General features: G+C 41.6%; 2 protein-coding genes across 6 annotated transcripts in view; one reads left to right on the plus strand and one right to left on the minus strand.

The window, feature by feature from the left end:
- Jph1 (junctophilin 1) overlaps window positions 1-1458 on the minus strand; it is a 79503-nt gene extending 78045 nt beyond the window's left edge. For all 5 annotated transcript variants that reach the window (XM_076835999.1, XM_076835998.1, XM_076835995.1 and 2 more), the window contains exon 1: window positions 875-1458. In XM_076835999.1, coding sequence (XP_076692114.1) covers window positions 875-1253 — 379 coding nt within the window. In that variant the 5' untranslated portion in view covers window positions 1254-1458. The remainder of the gene's footprint in view (window positions 1-874) is intronic.
- A 268-nt stretch (window positions 1459-1726) lies between these two features.
- Window positions 1727-27708, plus strand: part of Gdap1 (ganglioside induced differentiation associated protein 1) — a 47317-nt gene continuing 21335 nt past the window's right edge. The window contains exons 1-2 of the mRNA XM_076835817.1: window positions 1727-1845; window positions 2276-2419. Of these exons, the coding sequence (XP_076691932.1) occupies window positions 2413-2419 (7 nt within the window). The 5' untranslated portion in view covers window positions 1727-1845; window positions 2276-2412. The remainder of the gene's footprint in view (window positions 1846-2275; window positions 2420-27708) is intronic.

Consider the following 27708-nt stretch of genomic DNA (forward strand, 5'->3'; position numbering starts at 1 on the left):
TCAACACCTTAATGCAAATCAGTTTTCAGTAATGACATTCTCAGAAGCAAAATTGTTGCTAACTTTGCAGCTATAGGAACACATCTTTCAATTTTTTAAAAATGGAAACTTCACTGCCCATTTCTAAAATATTTTCCCATTAATTTGTTCAATGGTCTGCAAAGATCACTATTCTTTTGATGGAAAACCAGTACTTTAAGGAAGCAAAAGAAAACTAGAAAGAAAAACATACACCACTTGAATCCCACCTGCATCAGGTGGCCTCTCTGCTCCCTTGATCAGGACGTTTCCAAATGCACCCTAAATAAGGTTCAATTCCCCAACATCCTAGTTATGGGGTTCTGGCTTCTATCTTTAGGCTACTAGAGGACCAAATGCGAAATACGAAACTCCACGTGAAACCAATCCGAGGAGCCGTCAGCACAGACCGGCAGCCTCACAAGCTCAGGGCGTTCGCTCTAACTCCACGGGAGTGGTGATTTCAAACCCGGCCGGGAGAGGGAGGGATCAGGAACGTAATGAGACGGGCTCAAGTGACAGCGTCCTCTCTCCAGCCCAACCCTCCCGGGCGGCGCTCCCTCCTGGTGGCAGTGCAGCGCTGGCGCCGGCCAGGTATATTCACGCCTCACTCCCCCGGGTGTGGACACATCGCCCGCTACAAGAACGGGGTCAGACCAAACCCTCACGCACCAGTCCCATCCCAAAGCACCCTCCTGGGAGAGGGAGGGCGCGGGAAGTGGGTGGGAAGCTTCCCCAGGTGTTTTGGCGGGTTTCTGGACATGTGCGCTTCGCGTCCTCCCCGCTTCCCCGAAGCCTGGGCAATGCCCACCGCACCGTCTCGCGGAGCAGCTGAGCCGCCCGCGACGCCGCTCACCTCCGTCCCCGTAGGTCTCCACGCCGTACCCGTCCTGCAGCCCGTTACTCCAGGTACCCTCGTAGCGAGCGGGGGTGCACAGGCTCTGCCGGACCCCGTAGCGCCCCTTGAAACCATGTGACCACTCCCCCCGGTACATCCACTTGCCCTTCGTTTCCACCCCCAGCCCGTGCCGCTTGCCCTGAGCCCAGTAGCCCTGGTAGGTGTTGCCGCTGGGCCAGGTGTAGCCTCCGACCACCTCGAAGCCGTGCGACCAGGAGCCCGAGTACTCGCCCTGGCCCTTGGGCCCCGTGCAGATGCCATGCCCGTGCGCCTTGCCCTCCTCCCAGCCGCCGCAGTAGGTGCCGCCATCGTCGAAGTCGAACCTTCCGCCCGTCATTCGGGGGGCAGCCCCGGCGCGCTCCCCGCGGGGGCACGGACGCGGGCAGAGCTAGGCACGGCAGGGTGTAGCTCGGGGGTGGGGGCCCGGCGGGCGAGCTCACGACTGCGCCCCGGGCAGCTCGCGCCGCCGCTCGGCTCCAGTCCGATGCCGCCCCCGTCCTCCCCTCCTCTTTCGCCGCCGCCACCGCCGCCTTTCTCCTCCTCCTCCTCCTCCGCCGCCGCCGCCCCGGCCAGCGCCGCGCGCGAGAGGACAGCCTAGGCTCCCGAGCGGACCTTCAGCTGCTCCCGCCCGCCCACGTGAGCCGGGCGCCGCCCCGCGCCCGCCCCCCGTCCCCTCCCCAGGCGCCGAGGCCCGGCCCCGCGGCGATCCCGCCCCACGGGCCCTGCCCCCAGCCCCCGGGAGCCGCCGCTTCCCTGGCGGGCAGGCGCGCGCGAGTGTTCGCGCAGTGGGATGCGGGTGGGAGGGCAAGTGTACCCGGGGACGCGCGACAGTCACGCCTGTAGATGAAGGCGCGGCTCCATGTGTGGGGGCAGCTCGCGGCGCCGGAGCCTCCCGTGTTTGGGGTTTTTCAATTGTGCTTAAGCTCCTTGTAAGTGCGGCCACGTGTGTGATGAGGGAAAACTCATTGTATGTGTTTGTCTGCATGGGGTTTGTAGTTGCATTTTTTCCAGCATTCCAACTTGTGTACTGTTGCATTTGTCATGCTCAGCTGTCATTGTGAATTAATGTCCTCCAAATATATGTATGCATGTGATATAAATCTGAGGCAGCCTAGATATAATTGTGCAGAATGTTCTTTTACACCTACCCATTTCAAAGCACATGTGTTTGCGTTTCTTTAATGAAGATACTGAGGGAGAGCAGTGCAGTTTGAAAAACCACAGGATAAATTGGTTAGTTTTTATTTGTGATAACGAAGAAGAGATTTTAAAGCTGTCTCTGGAGGGGCATAGGATGCTTTCTTTTCCATTAGAACCTGCTTACCTTAATGCCTCATTTGTTGTTCTTCACAACCTTAGAAATCCTTGATCCTGGAGCTGTGTACCCAACAGGCAGAAGACTCAGTCTGTATGTATTGTATATGTGCCTGAAATGTACACTTGACACATCTCCACTGGTATGCTCGATTTAAGAAAGTAAATAGAAGTTTTCAAGGATGAACGGTAAGTAAAACAGTGCTCTAAACTAACAAAGAGGCTGTGACCTACAAAACCAGGGACAGGTGTCAGCTGATCCACTTTCCAGCTACAACACTGCCTTGTTGAATTCACTTTAGATACCTCTTCTAAACTTTGTGTGTGTGTGTGTGTGTGTGTTTGAGGTGTGAGTGTGTGTAGGGGGTAGGGCTGGAACTCCAGGGCCTCATGTATATGAGGCAATGCTTTACCAATGAGCTGTCCCTCCAGCCCCTAAACTTTTAAAATGGTTTCATTATTTTCTGAATAGAAATAACTAGATTTGCTTTTTTTATGTTAGGTAATAACTGGGTATACTGTGAGAGCAGTGCCCAGCCAAGAATTAGGGATTTGGTACTGGACAAGTTAAAGCAGTCAGTATTGCCTCTTTTAAGGAGACACTGGTTCAATCTCACCCTTAAAATACTCAGATTCACAGCCAAGGGTCTTAGGTTGGCCTCTCAAGAAAACTGCCTTGCAGGCAACTCTTGTTATTCCTTAGACTGAGAGGCCTTTGGCGGAGGACCAGAACACAGTCTGCCAAATACCTCTCACTAGGTATTTGATAAGCAGATAAAAAAAATGTAAGGACAGGTGTTGAGAAGGCAGCAGGGCAAAAGTAGACTTTCCTGCACAGAAAAGGAACTGAAATTGACCTTGATTGTGTCTCTCTTAGGACTGGAGCTGATCTTCCCTGCTTATCTGTCTGAAAGACTGAAAGAAAAATCTCAGTTTACACTGAGCCAAATCACCAAAGAGAATTAGAAACCCTCATCCATGGCGCTGCCGCAGAGTTGCCAGGAATAGTGCTTACCCTAGTGGCCTGAAATAATTAGGCATCTCGCTCAGCATCTTGTCCTGGACTGGGGATTGATTTAGGCCACTGGGAAAAAGAGGGCCCAAAGCTTTGCAGCTGAGCCATAATTTTATTTCTCTGTTATGGGATACACCAGAATTGGGAGGTGGACACATTCCCATCTATTCTGAGGTTCTGTTTGATAGGAGAAACAGTGTGGTTGCTCAAGCTAATATATCTTTTTCCTCCCCTTTTTGAAGGGGCTTTCTTCACAGTAGCTTTTGCCCTTTTGCTTTTTTGCCTCTTTGCTTTTGGCCCTACTCATGTGTGTTAGTAGGTTCTCTTTAGTTCTCACAGAAATGAGAGTTCTTCTGGCACACATGGCATAGAGCAGGTTTCTGGCTTCTGAAATGGATAACTTGTCCATTTGTGGTAGAAGGGCAAAGGATGGCATTGCATACACATCTGGGTAGAGCACGGAGATTTCAGTAGGATAATGGACCTGGTCATTCATTGGTTTCTTCCCATGAAAGGAACCTTAATTAAAAATGAGAACTTTCCACTGCATATGTGCTATTAAATTTCAGTTCTCACCTGACTCTGCCATTGACTTTCTTCATGAAAGAAAGTTTTGGTATCCTGAACAATTTTTGGCAAAGTAATCATATAAGCCATGCTTCCATTCACCTACTACCACTACAGGTGAAGTTTCCCCTGTCACGCAAATGCATTCGTTAACCCTAGCGTTCAGGTTCCATGTCATTGCTTGTGGAAGATTGGCAATGAGAACTAGGAAGAGGAAGCATTGAGAATGACTGCGTAGCAGAGAGAAGGCGGTGGAATAACGCTGCAGTTCAGTACTCAGGGTTAGTAATGTCCTTATTTTCCCTCTCATGCTGAACCTTTGCCCTGGATGAGGGGGAGTTGAATTTAGCTTTAAGGAGGGATTAGTAAGAAGAGAATGTGAATGTTGGTGTGACAGGTGGGATGGGGGAGGTCATTAAAGTCCAGGGGCCAACAACCACTCTAACAGTTTGTTTTCCTCCATGCTTAAAACCTAGCTGTGATGTTTTTATTCTAAAAACTTTTATAACAAATGGTGAGCCACTTAGAGTATAAATACGTGCAGTTAACAAAATGTTGGGAAAGGTGTTTTGCTTAGAATTTAATGATGTTTTATTTTTTAAATGAAGGCACATTGAAAAATTTGATTATTTTATTTATACATTAGAACTAATTATTGATAATTTTTAATAAAAAATTATAAAACAGCTAATGTGTAGGTGTTTATTATCTTAAGGAAATGAATTAAAGTGTAAAACACATACAGTTGAAATCACTTGATGTATTCAAAATTAATACTACTAGCTTGATTTATAAAATCAAATAAAAATATGTTGATTATTTGTAATCATCTAAGCATTTATAAAAATTCAAGAAATTTTTAATAAATTTCAAATTTAATATTTAATAAATACAATAATTAAGAAATATGGCCATAAGCTTTGCAGGCAGAATGAGATCAGAAGAACAAACAGTATTCTAAAATTAGTGATCTTCAGATTTTTTTTTCTTTTTTTTTTGTGGTGTTGGGGTTTGAACCCAGGGCCTTATGCATATGAGGCAAGCACTACTACCAACTGAGCTATATCCCCAGGTCCAGCTTTAGATCTTTAATCCCTTCTTAAAGGTAACTGTTTGTCAGATATTATACTAAGTTCTTCACATGTATTAATTTATGTAAGTCTCATATTGGGTGCAGTGGTTCACACCTGTTATCCCAGCATTTTGGGAAGCTGAGGCAGGAGGATCAGAGGTTCAAGGCCATCTTCAGCAACTCTGGGAAACCCTGTCTCAAAAATAAAAAATAAGCCAGGTGTGGTGTAACATGCCTATAATCCCAGCAGCTTAGGAGAATCTTGAGTTCAAAGCCACTGGCAGCAACAGTGAGGTGCTAAGCAACTCAGTGAGACCCTCTCTCTAAATAAAATACAAAGTAGGGCTGGGGGTGTGACTTGGTGGTTGAGTACCCCGCTGTTCAATTCTCGGTACCAAAATAAATAAATAAATAAATAATAAAAAGGGGCTGAAGATGATGTAGCTCAGTGGTAGAGCACACTTGGGTTCAATCTCCACTCCCCCCAAAAAAAAAATCTCATAATAACTAAATGATATTAGTAATAGTATTACAGCCACCTTGAGGGAAAAAAAAAAAGGCAGTTAGGACATTTGTGTGCCTTGGATTATTCAAGGTTTAAATGATTGAACCTGAACCGGGAGCCTGTGTACCCTGCAGGTGGTTCTTTGTTAGTCTTTTATTCTATTGGATAGAGGCTGAGAGCATGTTGCAAGCCTTAAGAGCAGGGAGGAGGAGCCAGGTGGGAAGTGAGAAGGGGTGGTAAGGATGACTTTTATTTCTTAGGTTTTTCCTAGCTGACTGGGCAAATGGCAATACTACTGTCTAGAATTTAAAAAAACAAAATGAAGAGAGAAGAGGAATTACAGGGGTTGGAGAAGATGTATATTTTTAGTAGAGGATGATTGCAAAATATTCACCAGGGCTGGGGTTATAGCTCAGTGGTAGAGCGCTTGCCTAGCGTATGTAAGCCCTGGGTTTGATTCCCCCATATTGAAGGAAAAAAAAAAAAAAAAGAAGAAGAAGAAAGAAAACCCAGAAATATACACTTGAAGAGATGTTAGGTAGGCAACTGGATACTAAGATCAAAAACTAAATAATAATAAGATACTGAATAAATAACTCTCATGTTTTCCCTTCTCAGTAGCACCTCCTTTTACCACTTGAACTATTCATTCATGCCATTGGTGCCCTACTCTGATCAGCATCTTCTTTAGGCCATTCCCCCATGTTCTTCCAAGACTCATCCTCTGTCCACTGTGCCTTGCCTTGTCCTGGACAGCTTCATCCTGACTTCAGAACCACTGCCTTTTGCAGCTTTATGACCTTCAGCTTTAAAGTTCACTTCCCAGACCCAGCCTGGATCTTACTTTGACCCAGACATAGGGCAGTTCTGAGAACTGGAAGGTTATAACTCCACCTTTTGACAGCCTTCTCTTGTCTTTCCCACTGAACAAACACCACCGACTCTTATCAAAGCCTCCACTGTTTTTATGTCCTTCCTCCTCTCCTGGCTCTTCCCTTCCTTACTCTGCTTGGAGGCTCTTATGAGTCACTTCTGCCACATCATCCCTGGCACTCAGTTTCCTTTTCATAGTGGCCTTCTGGTGCATCTGTCTGCACAGTCCCCAACCTTTATTTATTTTTTTTCCTTTTTAGTTATACAGGACAGTAGAGTAGGACTGAGGCTGTAGCTCAGTGACAGAGCTCTTGCCTCACATGATAGAAGAGTAATTTTGACAAATTTGTAAAAACATGAAGTATGTCTTATTCTAATTAGGATCCCAGTCTTGTGGATGTACATGATGTGGAGGTTCACTGTGGTGTATTCATATATGTACATACGTAAGTCATGTTAGATTCATTTTCCATCCCCTGCTCCTTGGAAGCCCTTTGGAGGTAAGCACATCATTTACCAGTTGCCACTGCAAACTGTGGTTGCAAGCATTGAGCACCTCCATCCTCCATGGGAGATCTTTTCCTAGATGTTTAGTTTCCTAAACTTACAGATGTTTATCACTATCCTGGAGACCCCCTCAGCCCCAGGCCTCTTACTGAGCATGAGACCTTGTCTTTTCCTTATAGAGGAGGAAACATATAGGGAACACCCTTGCTTGCTTTCTTTTCAAAACTTAATGTCTATGGTGATCAACTTTTCATCACTGTGTGACAGATTACCTGAGAAAATCTTCTATGTTTGGGGCTCACAGTTTCACAGGTTTTAGTACATGATTACTTGGCCCTGTTGTTTTTCTTCCCTTCTAGCCAGCAAGCGTGCTTTTGTGTCCTCCATATTAAAATGGCCCTAATTTCTTGGTCCTACTTGGTCTTGCGTCCTTTGTCTAGTCTTGAAGCTGCAGACCTTCTTTACATTCCAGTCTTTACTCCCCCCCCCCCCAGATTCTTCCACCACTTGATTTGCATTCTGTTATCACTAGTCTAGTGAAGATAGATTCTCTAGCCTTTGGGGACCTCCTATTTGACAGATGCGGTGGCATCTCATCCGTTCCCATCCTGCTGGTGGCAGCTATGAATTTCATACTTGAGAGCGCTTATCTCTCAGGCTTCTGTGAAATCTTTGTCTCTTGCTTCTCTCCCTCTTCCTCTCCCACCACTTCAGCTGTTTCGTTCCTATTTTTCTTCTTTGTATCCCTTTCTAGCTTCCTTAATTCTAGGCTACATACTGTGTTCCAGCCAGGATGGTTCATGGTACCAGAATTTTATGTGATTGCTGGATACTTGTTGGCTGGTACAACAAGGCAATCCTGCCTTAGAGGCCAAGAGTCTAATTTAGAAATGGTCTGATTCCTATATAAAACACCAGCTGAGCCTTACTTAAATCTCAAGGGCAGTACTTTGGTTTCTTCCCATGACTAGTCCCCTGTGGCTCTCTGCCTATTCTTCCTAATGGGGAAAGCTCCACGTGGACCTACATAGCATCCGTGTCCAATGATGAAATTTACAGAGGGTTTCAGGAAAGTTCCAATAATTAAAAAAGTATTGACAGATTAAAGTGATACTTAATAAAGTGTAGTAAACTTGAGGATACAGTTTGGATTTCAAATCTATATTGAAGACCTAGTACCTGAAAAAAATCATAAAACTTATATGTACATGTATGGTATGTATGTGTACACATGTGTGTATATATGATACATATTTTAGGTTTGGGTACACGGAAGTAAGGCTTAGATCTTGCTCTTAAGGCCTTTCTATCTCTACAGGGACAGAAGATAAAAAAGAAAAATAATAGAAGTACAAGGGACTGCTGTGGTTGAATGATTTTGGTGGAATTGTGGGCATATTGCTTAGCCTTTGGATATACTTCCAGACATCATTATGTAATGATCTTGAGCTGAGCCACCCGAGGGAGGGAAGGAATGACGGGACTCCATATATAAGTGTGAGACTAGAAGAGACCCTCTGGAAAAGGTGTGCCTGGTATCTGAGGGACAATACGATGAGTTCATCTCTCTCATGCTGCATTTAAAAATCACAGTGCTTTGTTCTGAAGATATGGCTGAAAGGCAAGTCGGTATTTGAAATAGTGCAAATGGGGGATGGCAAGGGAATAGAAAGCATATTTGGGAATGTCAGTATTAAGATATTAAAAGTTGTGAAAATTAATGTGATAACCTTTTCATAAGGCAGCTGAATAAAGAGGGAAGACACATAATATTGTTGAAAGTATGGCTATGGAGTAAATCAGCTAAGTGACTCATATCTGAAGGAATGGGAAAAAATTAACTATTAGGCAGTTAAAGAAATGTAAATTATAATTGAGGAATAAATGGGGTTCTAAGAGCTCTGGAACTTGATTTGAAACAATAGCCAACAGTAGTGAAGGCTTTCTTCTAACTACATGATGGGGTGGGGGGGGTGTTCTGTTCGTGCCAAGTGTTGCAGGCTCAGTCTGCATAGCACCTCAGTACGCACATCTCAAAACCCTTGTGGGATTCTTCGGATACTGATTGCATTTCATGTTCAGCCTACATTCCTCTTCCTTTCCTTCATCATGCTCTAGCATTTTTGTCACCGCTTGCATTTCACTTATTACTTGCACATGGCAAGCACTTTTTAAAGCCTACTGAGACATTAGAACCTTCCATGGGGAGGTCATGGAGGTGCTCAGATCTCCCTTCCAGAGAACCTGGAGTGAGGAGGGAGCCTGACAAACAGCGCCCAGCTGCTGCAACTTTAGCTCTGCAGCAGTGCTCATGTGAGGTCATGCTCTGCCCAGGACATACCCTCCCAAGTTTAAGAGCCAAATACTGGGCTGGGGATGTGGCTCAAGTGGTAGCACGCTCTCCTGGCATGCGTGTGGCCCGGGTTCGATCCTCAGCACCACATACAAACAAAGATGTTGTGTCCGCCGAAAACTAAAATAAATAAATAAATATTAAAATTAAAAAAAAAAAAAGAGGCAAATACTGCATCCTGTGTCTCGTAAGTGCAAAAAAAGAAAGCAGAACACCTTGGTAAAGCTCTTGGGTTCTGGAAGCAACATGTGGCACCCTTCAAAACAGCTCCAGCCTTTATGCTGGGTGATAGAAGGAAAGCTACCAGCTTTGAGAAGGCTTAGCGAAGGACAGGGTTTGCTAGAGATTCAAGCTGTGATGCAAGGTCCTGTATGATCAAGCAGGTACTATGGTGTTGGTGGTTTTGAGTGGTGAGAAAGACATGTGAAGATTATGGCAAGCCCCAGTAGAAGAATCACAACATAGGTCTATGAGAACCTAAAGCAAGACAGTATTAACTGCAATAGAGAATTAGGTGTCTTTCTTTCTTGTTTTTTTTTTTTTTTTTTGTGGTGTTGAGGATTGAACCCAGGGCCTCACACCTGTGAGGCAAGCACTCTACAAACTGAGCTATATCCCCAGCCCCGAGGGGGGGAAAAAAAAATACTTCTTGGTAAGTTACTTGGCTTTGGGAGAAAAGAAATATTTGACAATGAGACCAAGTGCCATTTGTCCAATATTTCCCATTATAAGCTGGGTCTGTTGAACCTGCCAAGACAAAGCTGGACAGACCTGAAGCAATCTAAGTTAGACATGGTACATCCAGGACCAGACTGGGCAGGACCAGAGGGCACAAGAATTCCAAGAATAGGTTGCCTAGTCCTCTGTGTCCTCCACCAGAGTTGCACTCCAGCTCTCTGGGCAGATTTGGATTCCATACAACCAGCTAAAGGAAGAGGAAAGATCATATATAGTTTCTGGATAGAAGCTTGTGGTATGAATTAGCTGGAAATGAGTTGAGATTACATTACACCCCCACTCAGGGAAAGCCTGTGGACAGGGAAAATCTTTCCAATGGGTACAGCTGTGAGCCGTGAACCACGACATATATTTTATGTGAAAGGAAAAATGGCCCAGTGTCTGAATATATGTATATTTCTGAGCAATGACCAACAGCCTGGTCATTATGCCAGGGACCTCTAAGGAAGAGAACTGGAAGAATGGAGACATAAAGGTCTAGGTAGAGGCATGTGGATGAAAGTATAGAGGTAGACAGAGTGTGAAGGGTTCTGTACTGAAGGCTAAAGGCCTCCAGGGAGGAGGCACTGAAAACCCAAGTAGACTACAGGGTTGGGCTACTTGATTTTAGTCAGCCTTCCTCATTGGCCATCCCACATCTGGAACCAGGGACACATAAATTTAGCAGCCTCAGTGGCAAAGGTTCCGGTTGAACATGGGTTCAACAACAAGGCCTATCAAGGCCACTTTAGTGGCTGCTGCCTCTGACTCTCTAACCTGCCAGCAGCAGAGACTATTTTGTGAGGATACTAGCTACCTACTTGGTGGCAGGTTGACTGTATTGGGCTCATTCCAGCCTGGAGGAGCAAGTGGTTCATCCTTACTAGGGATAGACAACTACTCTGGGTATAGATTGGCCTTTCTGTCCGGAGCCTCAGCCTCTGCCACCACAATCCAGGAGCTAATGGAGTGCCAGATCTGCAGGCATGGAATATCATACAACAAGTGTCTGACCAGGGGGCCCACTTCATAGTGAAGAAGGTGCTGGAGTGGGCCCTGGTCACAGGACCCCCCGCTTATCCTATCACATACCACATTACCCATACGTGTATTATCTATGAAGAGCCAACCTCATGGAATGGTAGAATGATCTCCTTAAAGGTACAGCAAAGTTGCAGTTTTCTGGTATAATCTGCAAAGATGCAGTTGCGTCTTTTGGGGTGCAATATATGCACTAAATAAGACTGCTCTATGGCATTATCTCTAATAGGAAGAATATGTACACTAGGGAACTAAGAGATGGAAGCATCAGTACCTAGTTGGTCTTATCCAGTGACTTACTCAGGCTTTTTTATCTTTTCTGTGCCCGAAAAGGCAACATCTTCAAGAGTCCCGTCTCCACCTGGCCACCTAGGCTTCTGATAACCCATAGTGCTCACGCAGGGCCAGGGCCCCAGAAGAAGCCTCACAAAACCCTGCCTGCAGCCAAGCAGAGGCAACTGGGCTCTTCTGGGTCCCTAGAGGAGAATCTAGAGTAAAAATCAGGAATTGTTTTGAACTACAACCTATGTCTGCTGCCTGGCAGACTTCAGTGACTTATGCCCAGAGACCATCAGATGAAAAGAATAATCACCATACTGACAAGGATGATTTTTTTATATGATGGGGACAGAAGGGAGTATGTGCAGAACCCAGCTGATGCACTAGAGTGCTTCTTGGCACTCTGCTGGTGCCTTGTTACTATGGATACACGTGTGAGAAGGGTATGACGTACAAAGGGTTCACTCTTTCCTGAAATGAAGGTTTGGGTCACACCACCAGAGAACCTGCTGATGTCATACTTGGGGGTGAGAGGAATTTAGAATGGAGATGAGGAAGAAGATGAGAACCATTTGTAGCCTCAAAATCAACTACAGCAACGGGGCTGCTATTGGCCTGTTAATTCCTCTTTTCAAAGCTTCTTTTCAGGAAGAGAGGCTCACGGGAGCTGCTTCCAAACATGTGGAGATGATCTTTGCAATGGTTTGGGGACCATGTGGTGGTCATGGATATGCACCATTTAGAGATCCTCCTCCAAGAGAATTTGCTGCAAGGAGTGAGGTTGATGAACAGCTTCAAGCTGCTGCAGGTTTGGATCCCCCACAGTGTTCTTGGCAATGGCACAGGCTACCCAAGCTGTTTCCAGCCAATAACTGAGCACAGTGGGATAACAAAAGTTGGGTCACTCCTTCTCAGCTCATGCCTCCTCTGATGGGTAATACTTTCTGTTCTCCCTACTGACCTAGCTGAAACTTTCTTAGGGCTATTGCAGTCTGAGGCTCATTGGCCCAATTCTTCCTTCTCTCTTTCCCTTTCACCAGTTTCAGACCTGCATTATAACCCAGAGGCTTTCCCTATCTGTCCATGTTTCCTATGGGTTCTGCCCTTCACATGTGTTCCCCCTGGTAAATCTCTTATCTTCCTAATTCTGTCCTGGTATTTGTTTCTTGGAGGTCTGAATTGATATGCCAATTAAAGATCTTAACTGATGTTTAAGAAACAGAAACACATAAGGGTCCTAGTCAGGGAGAGATGAAAAGTCTAATCCAGGACTTCATAGAATTTGAATTGAAATTTAGATTTCATGGTCTTTGAAGAAGAATGAGGAAATTTTCTATGTACCAATATGGAAAAATCCCCAAGATCTACTGGGTGTTAAAAAGCAAGGTACAAAACAAGGTATGTGGCATGCAATATTTTGCTGTATTGGTATGTGGTGTTTAAACCTGTAAAGATACAAAGAAAATGGGGATGGGAGTGGAAAACTTCACTAAAGAGCAATTTGCTTTGCTTTTATTTTGCACCTTGAAATTAGACCGCGTCTTGCTAATTAAATTGAAATCCGAAAAAATAAATTGAAATATAAATCTTTAGCTTCTGAGCATTTTATTATATTTCATGATTTAAAAATGATCCTGTATATGTGATTGATTAGCACTGTCAGTTGGCTGATGACACAATAACAGGTGTGAAGCAATGCAGAGACAGACCCAGTGAATTTTAGGACCCTCCAAAACTTACTGTCCCAAATGAAAAAAGACTGCCTGGGTAATCCAGATGGTATGAGTGATTTCTGACTCATCCATTGAATAATTCAAAGACTGTCTGCCAGCTGTGACAGAAGTGGACATTTAGAAACTTCCACCTGTATGCTGGTGTGCTAGTCTTGCTGTATTTGCTGGTTTGAAAGTTTTGTTATTTCTAGAGAGAAGTGTGTACTACCATTTCCATCCATGTAACAGCCCATGATAAATTCTACCCCATTTCTACACCTTAGATCCATATGAAATATTCCTTTAGGATTGGAAGGAATATTTCATGGAAGTGAAAGTAATAATCCTATGGTGAACTTTTTCAAAAGCTCCTTGTGCAAGTTACACCCTTTACACCTAGTAAAATCTGTGAGCATGGTCCCATTACATACATTCTGAGAATTTCCTAGTGATCATGATGTATTTCTCTGATGAAATTATTACTGAAGGAACATTTCAAAAACTACCCTGCTGACAATCACCAGCTAGCACTTGTTAAATATATACATGCCAAGGTTTCTCTCTAGATGTATTCTGATTCTCTGGGTTTCTAATGGGGACCAGGAATCTGTGTTTTCATTAAATACTCTGTTCTTCAGGGAAATTTTGCTTTAGGGAAATTCTCTCATGTGGACTTCCTTTGATTCTATACACTAATCCAATACATTTAAAGTTGCCCAGTACTCATGATCCTAGTATGACTTCATCTTTTTTGCATGAATTTTTTTTTCTGCAAGTGTTTCTTGCAAATTACAAACAATATCTTCCTACTTATCATTTTAAAAGCAAAATTCAAAAGTACAAAGTAAAAGTGTGTCTCCGAAATGGATAAATGTACACTGGATGGTAAATATGTATAGAATAAAACAAACTGCTAATGAGGCAGCCTTGAAACTGAGAAAACAATGAAACTGAAAACTGTAGAGCAGACCAGTGAGTGGACTTGCAAGGTCTTTATCTCTTGTCCAGTGCCTGGAGCCTGACCTCAGGGAGATATGATGTCTCTTGAGACCACTGGTCTTGAGAAGTCTGTCTCCTTTACCCACCTTGGAGAAGTGGCAGGACACAGGGACTAAGCCCAGAAGAACTCTGCCCATGGGTGAGAGTTCCCACTGCCCCAGCTCTTGGGTTTCCAGTACCTTTACAATCAAAGCACTGATCTGACTGGCAAGTTTCCCATGACATTGCCATTTCTGGGTATTGTTTCTGCCAGGCACATTGGCCTCCCCTGCTCCTGAGTGCCAGCATCTCTAGGACCTGTTTTTCCTCCATCACTCCTGGGGGTTGGAGCAGTGTTGGGACAGAGGACTGCACACACAAGAAGTGAATGTGTCCAAATGATCTTGGGATAACTCTTCAAAATTTTTTCAAGTTACTCTTTAAAATTTTTCTGTTAGAGCCAGGAGTGGTGGTGTATACCTATAATCCCAGTGACTTTCGAGGCGAGGCTGAGCCAAGAGGATCACAAGTTCAAGGCCAGCCTCAGCAACTTAGTGAGGCCCTAAGCAATTTATCGAGACCCTGTTTTAAAATAAACAGTAGAAGGCTGAGGATGTGGCTCAGTGGTTAAGCGTCCTGGGTTTAATTCCTGAAATAAATAGATAGATAGATAGATAGATAGATAGATAGATAGATAAATTTATTCCTGTTAGAGGAAAAAATCGTTTCTACAATTATGAGTAAGTAGTTTGGTGACTGTTGAATTATATATAGCCTAAGACCTATTCTATGAAGCAGTAATTAAATTTTGCTTGAAAAAATCTATAGCCTTTGAAATCATTTTCATACTGATTATGGTGTATATTTTATCTATGATTTGTGTCCGTGGTGGCCATCTGCAAGTGATGTTTTAGTTTGTGACTTTTTTCCAAAGGAAACGCATTACTTTTCCTCAAAATTTATCATTCTTTTGGATTGTTTCATGTTAATATAATCCATTAATTAAAAGATTTTAAAATGTTATAAAAGATCGTTCCCTCTCCTTGCAACTGTTTCAGTGATGTGAATCTAATCTTCAGGTATTCTTTTTGTTCATTTACTTAATACTTTGGTAGACTTAAGGTGCCTTTTAAATGGGATCTCCAGTAATAGGTATAAAGTCATTAATTCTCTGCCTTCATGGAATGTGTAGTCCTCTGAGGAGATGGATACTGAATCAATACACATTGCAAATGCTGTGCTACAGAAGGAAAAATAGTGCTATAAGGAAGAATAGAAAGGGACGTTTTCATTTAGATTAAAAAGTCAGGGAAGGCATCTCCATCCACCAATCCATTCTTCTCTCCTTCCATTCATCCATCATCTACCATCCATCCTTCCAACAGATAATGCTCCAATTTTTCTGTAAGGAGATGACAGTCTAGCTAAGCTCTGAGGGATGAGTAGGGATGGCCAGGAAAGGAAGTAGATCAACTGAAGGAGAGGAAACAACCCTGATGTAGAAAAGAGCTTGGTGCATTGGCGGGTCCAAGAAAAGGACCTTGTGTTGTGGCTCATTGAGCCAAAGACAGGGTCTTGGTGAGAGGTGATGCTAGGCAGAAAGTAGGGACCAGGGTCTGTTTGTGATCTGTTTGAGAGCTCAGTAAAAAGCTGTTTAATTGCCTTCCCCATAGCTGGGGATGGAGCAGAGAGAAGTGAAGAGGAAAAAGGGTAGTACTGGAGAATATGGGAAGGGTCTCATTAATGTCAGCCTCTCCCTACTGATCCTAATGCATACCCTGAGGCAAGATGGGGTCCCTCTTCTATGAACCAGTGTCTTACAAACTGGAGAGATTGACAGATAACTTGGGGAGGAAAATAAAAATGCACCTAGACCTCTCTCCTATGGTAACTTTAATAATTTCTTTTTTTTTTTAAATTTAGATTTACCTCAGCCATTAAAAAGAATGAAATTATGGCACTTGCTGGTAAATGGATGGAAATGGAGACTGTCATGCTAAGTGAAGTTTGCCAAGCTCAGAAACTCAAAAGTCGAAGGATGAGTAACATAAAAACCAATCAAATAGAAATTAATAGAGGAGCGAAAGGAAGTCTAGTAGAGAAGAGGAAGGAGAATGGGAGAGGGGTGGGAGGAAGGGAAGGAAAAGGGAGAGGAATAAGGTGGGGATCATGAGCTGAAATTGATTTCCAGGCATGTGTGAGTTTGTTGGCATGAACCCAAATACTATGTATAACAATAAAACTCTAATTATAAAAAATAGATTTATAATGGTTGTTTATATGTACTTCCATAAGTAAAAAATAAGGTAAACTGCTGATTCACAATAAGTGTGGGGGGGCGCTAGGGAAGAATAGAGGTACTTTGGATTAGACAGAGGGGAGTGAAGTGAAGGGAGGGGGTCTGGGGGCAGGAAGAATAGTAGAATCAATCAGACATGAAACTGAAACTGTAGAGCAGACCAGTGAGTTCATATATGATTATATGAACCCTGTGATTCTACATCATGAACAACCAGAAGAATGAGAAGTTATACCCCATTTAGGTATGATGTGCCAAAATGCATTCTACTGTCATGTATAACTATTTAGCACAAAGAAAAAAATAGTAAATTTGTGTATGCTTATAGTTTATTTACAACATAAAGCCAACCCAAATTGAAGCAATCATATTGAAATTAACAACCTGAATTTAATGTGACAGATGATGTTTTGCATTTTGAAATGTTAGGGTACTGCCCACGGAGGTACAGCTCCCCCGAGTTCAGCACAGCATCCTGTGGCTGCTGCTGAGGACTCTGCTCTCTTAGGAAGCCTCTGAACAGTGCATCGGCACACCATTTGGCTATGCTTGGTGGAGAGGCACGAGTTACATAGTAGGCCTGCCTCTCTCCTCATTAGTCAGTAACCATCAAAGTAGAAGGAGTCGGTGTCAAAGTCAGCCTAAACATAAACAAAATCAACCCGAAAATCAAATAACAGTCATCGAGATGAAAAATCTGGAGAGTTTTTCCAGACCCCTTAGAATACATGGGTGAACTCCCATGGGTAAGTGAACTTGTGTTTGGAAAACATCCTAAATAAAGAACAGATCATTCCCAGAGACTTCCTAGAGGTAAAAAGGGAAACTGTCTCTTCTCACATAGAGCCATGGGGCAGAATAACTTGTTCCTTCTAACTTTCTAAAAAGGGATCATTAGAACTCAAAGTTTGGTAGGCCAGGAGGGATCATTAAGATCTGAGTGTAAGGAGAGGCCAGTTTGGATGAGGTCACAGTCCTTGTGGATTCTTCTTATGATATCCAGGACAGACAAGATGAGAAAGAGGCCACCGAGAGGGCTGCCTTCATGGGACATGTGACTGAAAAGGCTTTGAGTAGTAGCAGGTACAAACCCATCCACTGGGGCGTGGGAAGAAAGTTTTAAGAGCTTTGGGAAACCTGAACCCTGCCCTCAGGCACACAAAGAACAGCTCTCATGGACGTTAGAGTAGGGGCTCTGCAAAGTTGAGAGTTTTCAATAGTTTGTATATTTTATCAAATACAAACAGCAGCCATAAAGGAAATGTGCATTTTGTGACAAGGCAAATAATAAAAAATAAAGGAGTAGTCTATATTTGAATGATCAGATTAATATGCTTGAAATGTCAACTAAGGCTGAGTTTTCACTATTCCAAGTGATCACAAGTCTTCCTGTCCATCAACAGTGTTCATTCTTCAGGGCAAGGTTCAAAGGAAGTAGATTTGAAGCTTTCTACTTGAAAGCAGATTTTTAACTTTAGAAGAAATGATTTGCATGCCAGGCGTGGTGGTGTACACCTGTAATCCCAGTGGCTCAGGAGGCTGAGGAAAGAGGATTCCAAGTTCAAGATCAGCCTCAGCAACTTAGTGAGGCCCTAAGCAATTTAGTGAGACCCTGTTTCTAAATAAAAAACCAAAAGGGCGGGGGATGTGGCTCAGTGGTAAAGGGCCTCTGGGTTAAATCTCCAGAACAACAACAAAAATAGATGAAGAGAAATGATATGCAAGAGATGAAAACTAATATTTGTCAGATTCAGGCATCACTGAGAAAGAAAAAAAATTTAAAGTTTTCCTGAAGGTTACCAATTGGAGGTGATTGTTCATTTTTTACTGGGAAACACAGATGAGGAAAGTTATAGGATATGGTATCAGAACAGTTTGGAGAGCTTTGGGGACAGTTTGAGAGAAATTTCAAGAGATTCTGAGGATCTGAGAATGGAAATGTCTCTAACAATACTTCCTTCCTGAATACCTGGGGAGGGATGTGATAAGATTTATCAAATAATAAACCAATCCTAAAGAACCAAAGGCTGAATGCTTTCTCTGACATGCAGATGCTAATTCACAATAAGCGGGGATGGGAGAATAGAGGTACTTGGGACTAGATAGAGGGGAGTGAAGGGAGGGGGAGGAGGTATGGGGGTAGGAATGATGGTAAACTGAATCGGACATTATTACCCTATGTGCATATATGATTACATGACCTGTGTAACTCTACATCATGTACAACCCGAAGAATGAGAAGTTATACTCAATTTATGTATGATATATCAAAATGCATTCTACTGTCAACATATAATTAGAACAAATTAAAAAAAATAATCGGAGCCAACCACCCAGCATAGCTACCCCAAGACAGAGAAGATGGTGTGGTATATTTGGGCAGATAGAGAATGGGTAGCCCTCTATTGGACCTGAAAGCACTGGCCAGGCTCCCTGGATAGGCCCCCTGGACAGGGCATTGGTTTCCCTAGCTGCTGTGAGTGTCCATGGCCAATGCCTCTCAGCTGGCTCCTTGCTCAAGAATTTTCCTCAGCCAAAAGAGGGCCTTGCAGCTGGAGGTCATGTGAACTTTTGGGGGCAGCCTGCATCCACCACTTGTTGATTGTGGGTCATATAAATATCTGCCCCACCTTGTCTCAATTGAGGTAAGGCTGTGGGTGGACATCATAGAGGCAAAGGACTGGATGGGAGTCATGGCTGTATTTAGAAGATCAGTTAGAGCCAAGTTTGAGTCAGCTTTGGTGAGGAGGGGTGGACAGCTACACGCTGACCATGCCTGACCGTGTTGGGAAGACTGACCATGAGTGACCCTAGATATGAATCTTTCAGCAGCTGTAGCAAGACCAGAGGTCAAATCCCAAACATCCAGCTGGACAAGACACCTCAAGGGAGGTCAGTTAGGACCGGAGGATGGCTCTAAAACCAGATGCCCCTCCTCTGAGGCCAGGAGAACACTAAACCACCAGAAGATGAGATTGATTCCCACACTCCCTCCACCACCAAAGGGGAGGAGAGGGGTGACTGAATATTTACCCCTAGGAGATCTGTATTGTACTGGAGATGGCTGAGTTACCCTAAAAGGTAAATTTTTTTTTTTTTCATCATTAGTGGAAATGGGACTCTAGAGAGATGAATTTTGGTCCTTGAGACATAAAACAGTTCCATTTTTACATATATGAGATGTAACAATGCAGAGATATGCAGTTGAGAAGAGATGGCAAACAAAAGACATAATGAGTAAAAGCAAACCAAATCTGCTCTACATTGATGTATTTATCACTTTAGCATTCAGGATTGTCTCTGTCGTAAGAGCTTTCATTTGAGTAATTCTATAGTTTATGGAATTTTCAGGAAAAAATTAGCAGGCTGCCTGCTGATAGTGCACTTTAAATAATACCCAGGATATTGGAGCGGTATTTCCCCGGCAGGCAGCCAGAAACACTGAATCTGGAGCACAACTCTGTATTGTCCTTTAAAAGAACAGATAGATGAAGACGTACTACGACTGCTCCCAAGGAAACTTGCCAGAATGAAACCTCCCTGCTCTAAAATGAAAACAAGCCTCCTGGCTCTGGCTTTTAGTTTTTCTAATTGCTTTTGCACACATCTTCCTCATAGAATTCTCCCAACAAGCCCATAAGGTGGTTACTATTATCACTTTATAAGGGAAATGGAGGCTTACCATGGTTGCACAGCTGAGCTATGGGCAGGTGTTCAAACCCAGAGCCCATGGGCATCACCATTGCTCCCCATTACCTACACTATAAATTCTCCAACTTCAAATTGGATTTGTGGAAGGCACAAGAAGTTTGGAGAGGCTTAGCTACGGTGATCTTCCAGGTGGAGACAGACATGGGCAGATATGAGCTGTGACAGAAGATTCCAGTTGGGAATGAGGAGGGGTTAGTGGTCAAGTCAGAATCACCCTTCCTTGGTGTGGGTAATGCATGTTGTAATTAGTTATTCGTGTGTCCAAGTTCTTCATTTAGAAAACCTGTATATAGTTACTTCCCAGGATCTGTCACCTGTGCCCTGTATCATTGTAACCTTAATTGGAGCGTCTGTGGCTTGTCATTTAGTCCCTTTCACGTCACAAAAGAAGTGTGTCTTAGTAGGGAAGGCTGGAGGGACTTAGGTCACACCCAGGCAAGTGGAAAATCTTCAAGTGTTCTGGTAACATTTGGACACTCCCAACACTCAGCAGTGAAAAAGTCAACATTTGCCAAATTTCTAAGCTGTCCTTATCCGTCAAGTTGTTTTCTCTCTTTATGCTTGTTTCCATTCCTTAGCAAACTTACCACCAAGAGCTGCTTATATGGTAATATTGGGATGCTAAGAGTACACATTTAGAATAGAGGACAACAGGATTGAAAACTTTTAATAACATACCACAGATGGATCTAGAAATGCCTTAGAACTTCTCATTTGAACTTTCCTCCTGATGGAATCTATTTGTATCACTGGTTTCAGCCCTTGTAGACTTGGAGGGAGCGGTGAAAGATGAACAGGCAGTGCTTAGCCACAAGGGGAGAACAACGTCATCCAGTCCCTAGAATAGCAACAGCAATAAATATGGCCATGTCGCTCTTCAGCCGAGGCTGAAACGACAGACGGGATCACATTTACGGCACCCAACAGGCCTACTGGCTACAAGGGGTGGCTCAGGGGATTGGAGGAATTGTGTACAAAAGTTGATGCTCACTTAGAGACTTGATTTCAGAGCTGTGACTTAGCACAGGAAGAGGGCACAGTCCACAGACCCCACCACAGAGACTCGCCACCAGCCAGGCCTCAGGGGAGGACGTCCTAAATCAGCTTTCAAGACAGCTGGCAGAAGGCTCTTAAGAGCTGAGCCGAGAAGTCCCCTGCATGTCTGAGAACTTGCTGCTATCTGCAGCTGCCCTAGCCATCAAGGCACACGCGTAATGAGGAAGGTGAAAAAGAGGGCTGTCGTTGGTCATCAGTTATTTAAAGAGGGCCCATCGTATTTCAGTCACTTCATTGTACAGAATCAGCATCTTTGCTCTGGGAGATCTCAGAGGAAGGGGCATCTCCCTCCCTTCAAAACTCAAGTGTCCTTTCCAGACTTGGGCCATGGTGTTCTAGACACTTCTGGGACTTTGGGTACTTCACCTTCATCTGTCCATTTTCACTATATTCGGATTTTATACATTGTGTAGTCTTATCTCCAGGTAATTGTGGTTTTACCATCTTTACCTTCTTTTGCCACTTGGAATTGGCAGGACTGGGTTTTTCCATTTTCATAATCTGCATCTGGAAGCCTCTTAGGTTGCAAAGTTTTTAAGCTAGCCTGTGTAACTGATTCTTCCCAAGTGCTTTGGAAATCAAAGCATCACCTGAATCTGACTTTTTTCCCTTTCTCTGTTAAACTTCCCTGATCTGAAATGATAGTTTCTTATAAAGCCATTCTCTTCCTCTCTGTGGTCTTTGTGGTCTACTGATCTCTGCAGTCTGTCCCCACAGGGAATCACTGGGAGATGGCTCATTTTGACCACGTCACCTATTTCTTTCAAGTAGTTTTAATAGGCACAGACTCAATTCCATGCTTTCGTTTGTCTCAGTTACATGCTGAGGATTTAAATTCACCTTTTCTCACAGTATTGACTTTATTTGAAAAATACAGTATTTTAAAAAAATGAAAGCCAATGTGCTTTAGAGTTGGATGCAACATGAAATCCAGCACTGTGTTCTATTGTTTCTGTTATCTCAGCTTCTTTAGGATCTTAAGACCAACAAGATAAGTGAAGTAGGCTTTTATAGCACTAGCTCCTGTATTTGTTCTCTCAATATCCTTGGTGATGTTGGATGGCTAAGAAAAAAATCATGCCAGTGTGTCGAAGTTGATGCCAAAGGATCATAGATGACTATTTGGTGCCCAGAATCTGCGGCTGCCCAGAATCTTATCTTGTCCTATTTTTACCTTCACAAAGTAAAATCTTACTTAGAGCAACCCTTTGCAACATTAGCAATTTCCTTCTTTGAAGCTTCTGTCTGAATTTTAGTGCCATTTTTTTTTCTCATATGGCCAGAGACAATGCAGACATAAATTAATCACTTTTTATTTATTGACTAAAACAAACACACACACACACACACACACACACACACACACACACACAAACACACACACAGAAGGACATTTGAAAAAATAAATTCCAATGTATTATTAAATATTCTAATTTGAATTACAAAGATAGGCACTGAATGATCTTACATTCCTAGAAAGATTCCTTTAAGCATTAAAAAAAAGAATGAGAAAACTAAGTGTCTGGGAAGACTCCCTGCATCATTTATTGGGAAATAGCTAGAAATACGCAACTTCCACTGAGATAAGGGCATTCTGTAGTGATGAAAGAATAGTTAAAATGTATACAAGCACATTTTAAATTAGGAAGAAAGCACTAGCTTTAGGAAATATACCTAATTAAAAGCTGCAATTTCGAGCTTAAGCATGAAGTATACTCTGTGGAATATGCTTTTCCCAAAATTATGTCTAAAAAAATCTAGAGAATTTTATAGTTGCAAACATTTCTAAATAAAGCTCTTCACTCTTGTTGCATTAATGAAGGAAATGTTAGTGATGTTACTAGTTTTATTCCAATAGTAGAGCACACTGGGATGTGACCCTTTTTTTTTAGATTTTGCTTACCTTCATTCATGTAATCAGTGCTGTTTGCAGAATAGTGACACAACTATCAAGTGTTCTTTTAATGATCTACTCAACAGGCACAGCATGAAATGCACTCGCGGATGTATGAGTAGTTTCTAAGGATTTTATCATGTCATTTCTGTCATTAGAAAGTTTATTATCTACCTCAGAGAGATTATTTCATATGTGTCATTGAAGTCTAAATTGCTAGGGGATTCATGTTAAATCATTAGAATTTTTAAAAATGAACTTCAAAAGCGCAAACAATCTAGCAGGATAGATCTTCCAGCAGAAAACATTTACTCAGAATATTTAAAAATCCATTATTTTTACCTTCCTATCATTATTAATTTTTCTATATCATGTGTAAACATTGTGCTAAATACTTAACTTTAAAAAAAATCACAATCCTCACAATATGCCAATAAAGGTGGTATAATTTCTTTACTGTGCCCACGATCATGTAGCTGGTGACTGGTGAAACCAGGACTGGAATTAGTTCTGACTGTAAAGTCTGAGCTCTTAACTACTTCTCAGTATGCCAGCATGGAGAATAATGCTAAGTTGACATGGAGAAATGACATAGTGAAGTATAACCTTGGCCACTATATTCACAATGGGAAGACCCCACAGTACTGGGCCAACAATGCCCAGATTCATCACTGTAACTCAAGTAACTGAATAGAAGTCAGTAAAAGAAGAGAAGTCTTTATACTTTGATGCCAATGTATAAAGAGGGGGCTGAGGAGCTGGCCCGTGCACAGACTGAGGCAAGGAGTGGGCAACACTGAGGCTGCAGATGTAGTAGAGTATGTGTGGAATTTGGAGCTATGAGCCTTGTGTTTTAATTTCAGCTCTACCATTTATTAGTGGATGGACAACTCCACACCTCAATTCCCATTCCTTATCTCTAAAAGGGAGTTGTTGGGGCATGAAATGAGTGCTATTTATAAAGGCACTTTGTAAATTTTAGAAGGAATTCCTGTCTTATTATAGGAATGTTGATACAAATTTGTAATAAGTGTTATCTTATTTTTAGGAAGATATTCTTTTCATCCTCCTTCCCCCAATATTTTCTATGCACTCTAAACAATTTTACTCCTGCAGTAAAACACTCAGTGACTTAAGGATTAGGTAATATTTGTGAAACTAGGGAAGCCATAGTTGCCGACCATGGTTGTGCTTTATATAGTAAGGCTGGGTTTTGTAAGAAAATGATCTCTAGACCAGACTTCTGGGTTTAAGAGTCAGTTTTGACACTACTAATAGTGTGAATTTTCACATCTTGATCTTGGGAACTCTAACTGATGGCTTGGCATCATAGGCTTTTACCTGTTTTGTAGAGGTTGTTCCAAACTATTAAACTTTTTCTTCCAGGCACAATTAAGTCAGCCTTTTCACTTTCACACACTAGTCTGCTTTACAAATTTTACAGATGGTGAAACAAGAGGCTGAGAACTGTTAATACACTAAATTGATAGTTGTCAAACCTTATGTGCACCAACGAAACCTGGATGACTTTAAAACACAGATTGCTGGGCCCTACCCCCAGAGCTAATGATTATGTAGAATGTGCATGTTTAACCCATTCCCAGGCAATGATGGACTGCTCATCAGAGGACCACACTTTGGGGACTACTGTGATAAATTAAATATGGAAGCCAGGGTGATTAGAGTTCTGGTAAAATAAACAGAACCATTGCAATTTTTGTACCAAATCAACTCTATGAGCCATCTTTTATCTCTCTTAACTAGATAATGCTTAGAGTTTTGTAGATGCTTGAAAATATCAGATAACAGGAATTGTGTTCACATTTAAGATAAAAAATTTTTGAGAATCATTTCTAAATGAGGAACCCTCCTTTGTTTGGGGTGGAGTATGCATTCCCTGGTCTACATATGCCTTGGTTTCACACATGGTGGAAAGCCCCTTTGACACATACAGATTTTTCATGCCACTACATCTTGGTCACTGAGCTCTTGTCCACAGTGTGCTTTTGGTCACAGTATGACTAGTTTTCAGTGTGCTTGCTTTTTCATGCCTATTTAATGTGAGTGAATACACCTTGCCTTTTTTTCTGTATGTAAATCCTATGTAATTCACATGGATTAGGTTACTGGCATGGGTCAAGGCAAAACAGGTAAACTAGTTTTTGCTAAGTATTAACACTTTTACTGTCAGGAGAAAGTGGAGACAATTCAATTTTTCTATAAGTTTAAAAGATTTTTTTTAAATTTTGGAACATCTGCTTTTGAATTTGCTTAGTTAAATATATTCTTTGGAGAATATCGCCATGTCTGTTTTCTAATTTGTCAAGAAATATAGCCATGGGATGTTCTTTTCTTTAAAAATAGAGACCTCTTGTGGTCATTCATAATAGTGCGTTAAAAATCAAAAACCATAAGAATATTCTAATTTGTCATGGTTTAGATGACCTTCATTAAAAAAAAACAAGAATTACCTAATAAATAAAGATTACCTCAAAATCTTTAAGATCAGTAACAAGACTTTACATAATGGTAAATGTTATAAATATATATATCCTTGAGTCACAACAATAGTATATAATTAAATCAAAACCTTATTGAAAGAGGAAAGTGCAGAAATCATAATTGTCAAGGTCAAGGAACTTTCCCAAACTTGGAATGTCTATGTAGCCAAAATATCTAGTAGATATTTATTATAATTTTATCATAATTTAATAGGTAAGATGACTCAGATGCAGAGAAGTTATGTATGTTGTTTTAAAACATCTTGGTAGTAGTTTGAAATTTGCCATAGTAGTATTTATACTACTATGGCAAATCAAATCCATTTGGACTTCATTCACTCAAAAACATTTAAATGATAAGGTGCTATAATAACTACTAACATAAAAGACTGTCAATTTACAGAGTCATGATTCACAATCCAAATTTGTAAATATCAAATTTGTCAAATGAAAATCACCACATCACACGTAGCATTTCTACAGCAGTAGGCTACCAGCATACAACTTATTATTATTTGTCACTGTTTTATTGATGTTGGTTACCTATTCTTTTTCTCCATCAATTAATAGGCAGTTTGGATGCATCTTTTATGTACCAAGCACTATTCTGGATTCCTGGTGATATAAAATGAATAATATTGAATCCTTGTCCTAAGCCTTAAAAGGCTTAGCCTAATGAACATGAAAGACATAAATAGTGGTTTGATATCATAGTTGATAAGAGCTCTCATAGAAATGTATATATCTATGTGGAATAGTTTCCAAGAAAGTGGCTATATTTTCCCCAAAGCCCAGGTCAAGTGGTCTATAGCTTGGAAGTTCAACACTCCTTGGTTTAGGGCTATTATAATATTGTAGAAAATAATACTGGCTAGTAGTAAGAAATTCATTTTTGTGTTATAGTTTTGTCACTAACTCTAGGATTTTGGACTAATTTCTCAGCTACTAAATCTCATTTCCAGGGTGGTAGAGTACTTGCCAAGCTTGCATGATCCTCAATACTGCAAAAAAAAAAAAAAAAATGGAGTGTGTCTCAACTATCAATTATGGATTGTCATAAAGATAAAACTAAATTATAAGAAAGTGATATGTGTTCTTTAGATGCAAAAGTTTTATGCCATTTGTTTATAAAGTATTAATGCAGTATCTACTTCATGGTTTTAAAATTTCTACTGGGAAAATGTGCTAGAGAAAGTGCTCAGTGTTCCATAGTAGACAGATTGCTATGTGCATATCCACTTTCTTCCTAAGCACAGTGAGAAGAATGAAAGGTACCTAAGACAGTCTCTGAGAAATGGAGAAGGAAATAGAACTAAAGTTGGTTGGGACAGGAAGAAGTGACAAAAGCAGATTAGTACACAAATGTACTCATTCACAGATTTTTTTTAGTATTTATTTTTTAGTTGTAGTTGGACATAATATCTTTAATTAATTAATTAATTAATTTTTATGCAGTGCTGGGGATGGAACCCAGGACCTTACCCGTGCTAGGCAAGCGCTCTACTGCTGAGCCACAACCCCAGCCCCTCATGCACAGATTTAATCAGGATTTTCCTGGCTATCATCATAAAAAACAATTTATTAAATACTGAATAAGAGATACATTCCACAGTATGTCAGTAAATGTTTAACAACCAATTCTCTGGGGAAAAAGAAATATACCATGTACTGATTTTGTAGTATAAATACTACTAGGGCAAATTTCAAACTACTAACATGGTATCATTGAACAAAGAGTTAGTAAGAGATGCACAATAACATACCCTTATATACTATTTTCATCATGTAGATATAATACATAAATAAACTCAAGAGCATAGATAATAAGATAATTCAGGAGTGATGAATTTTGAGTATTTGCTGGCTTTCTTTAAAAATAATTTATTAAGTAAAAAAATCAATTTGATTAATTTTTAGTAATGGCTGGATTGAAATCTAGCTTGCAAAATTCCTGAAAGTTTAACATTTAGCTATCATGAGCTAATGGCAGCACAACACTGGGTATATTGGCAACTGTCCTAATATAATACTTGCACAGGGAAACTTCAAAACCATTTAATTTTTTTGTAGTTGTAGATGGACAGAATGCCTTTATTTAATTTGTTTATTTTGATGTGGTGCTGAGGATCGAACCCAGTGCCTCACAGGTATGAGGGAATTGGGCGCTCTACTACTGAGCTACAGCCACGGCCCCGCTAATATAATACTAGTTGTGGTAAAGATTATTGCCTCTTATGAGAAGCCTCTCCACGTTAGGAGCTTTGCTATCATAATTTAAATATTTAAGCAATTACAACACTGCATTTAAATGTTATTTTTCTCCTTCCACATAGGGCCAGTGACTGTGAGGTTTAACCCCATTTCTTCTGCATCCAGTACTATGCCTGAAACATGTGGT

This window comes from Callospermophilus lateralis, chromosome 16 (assembly GCF_048772815.1).
Source record: "Callospermophilus lateralis isolate mCalLat2 chromosome 16, mCalLat2.hap1, whole genome shotgun sequence".
NCBI classification, from domain to species: Eukaryota; Metazoa; Chordata; class Mammalia; order Rodentia; family Sciuridae; genus Callospermophilus; species Callospermophilus lateralis.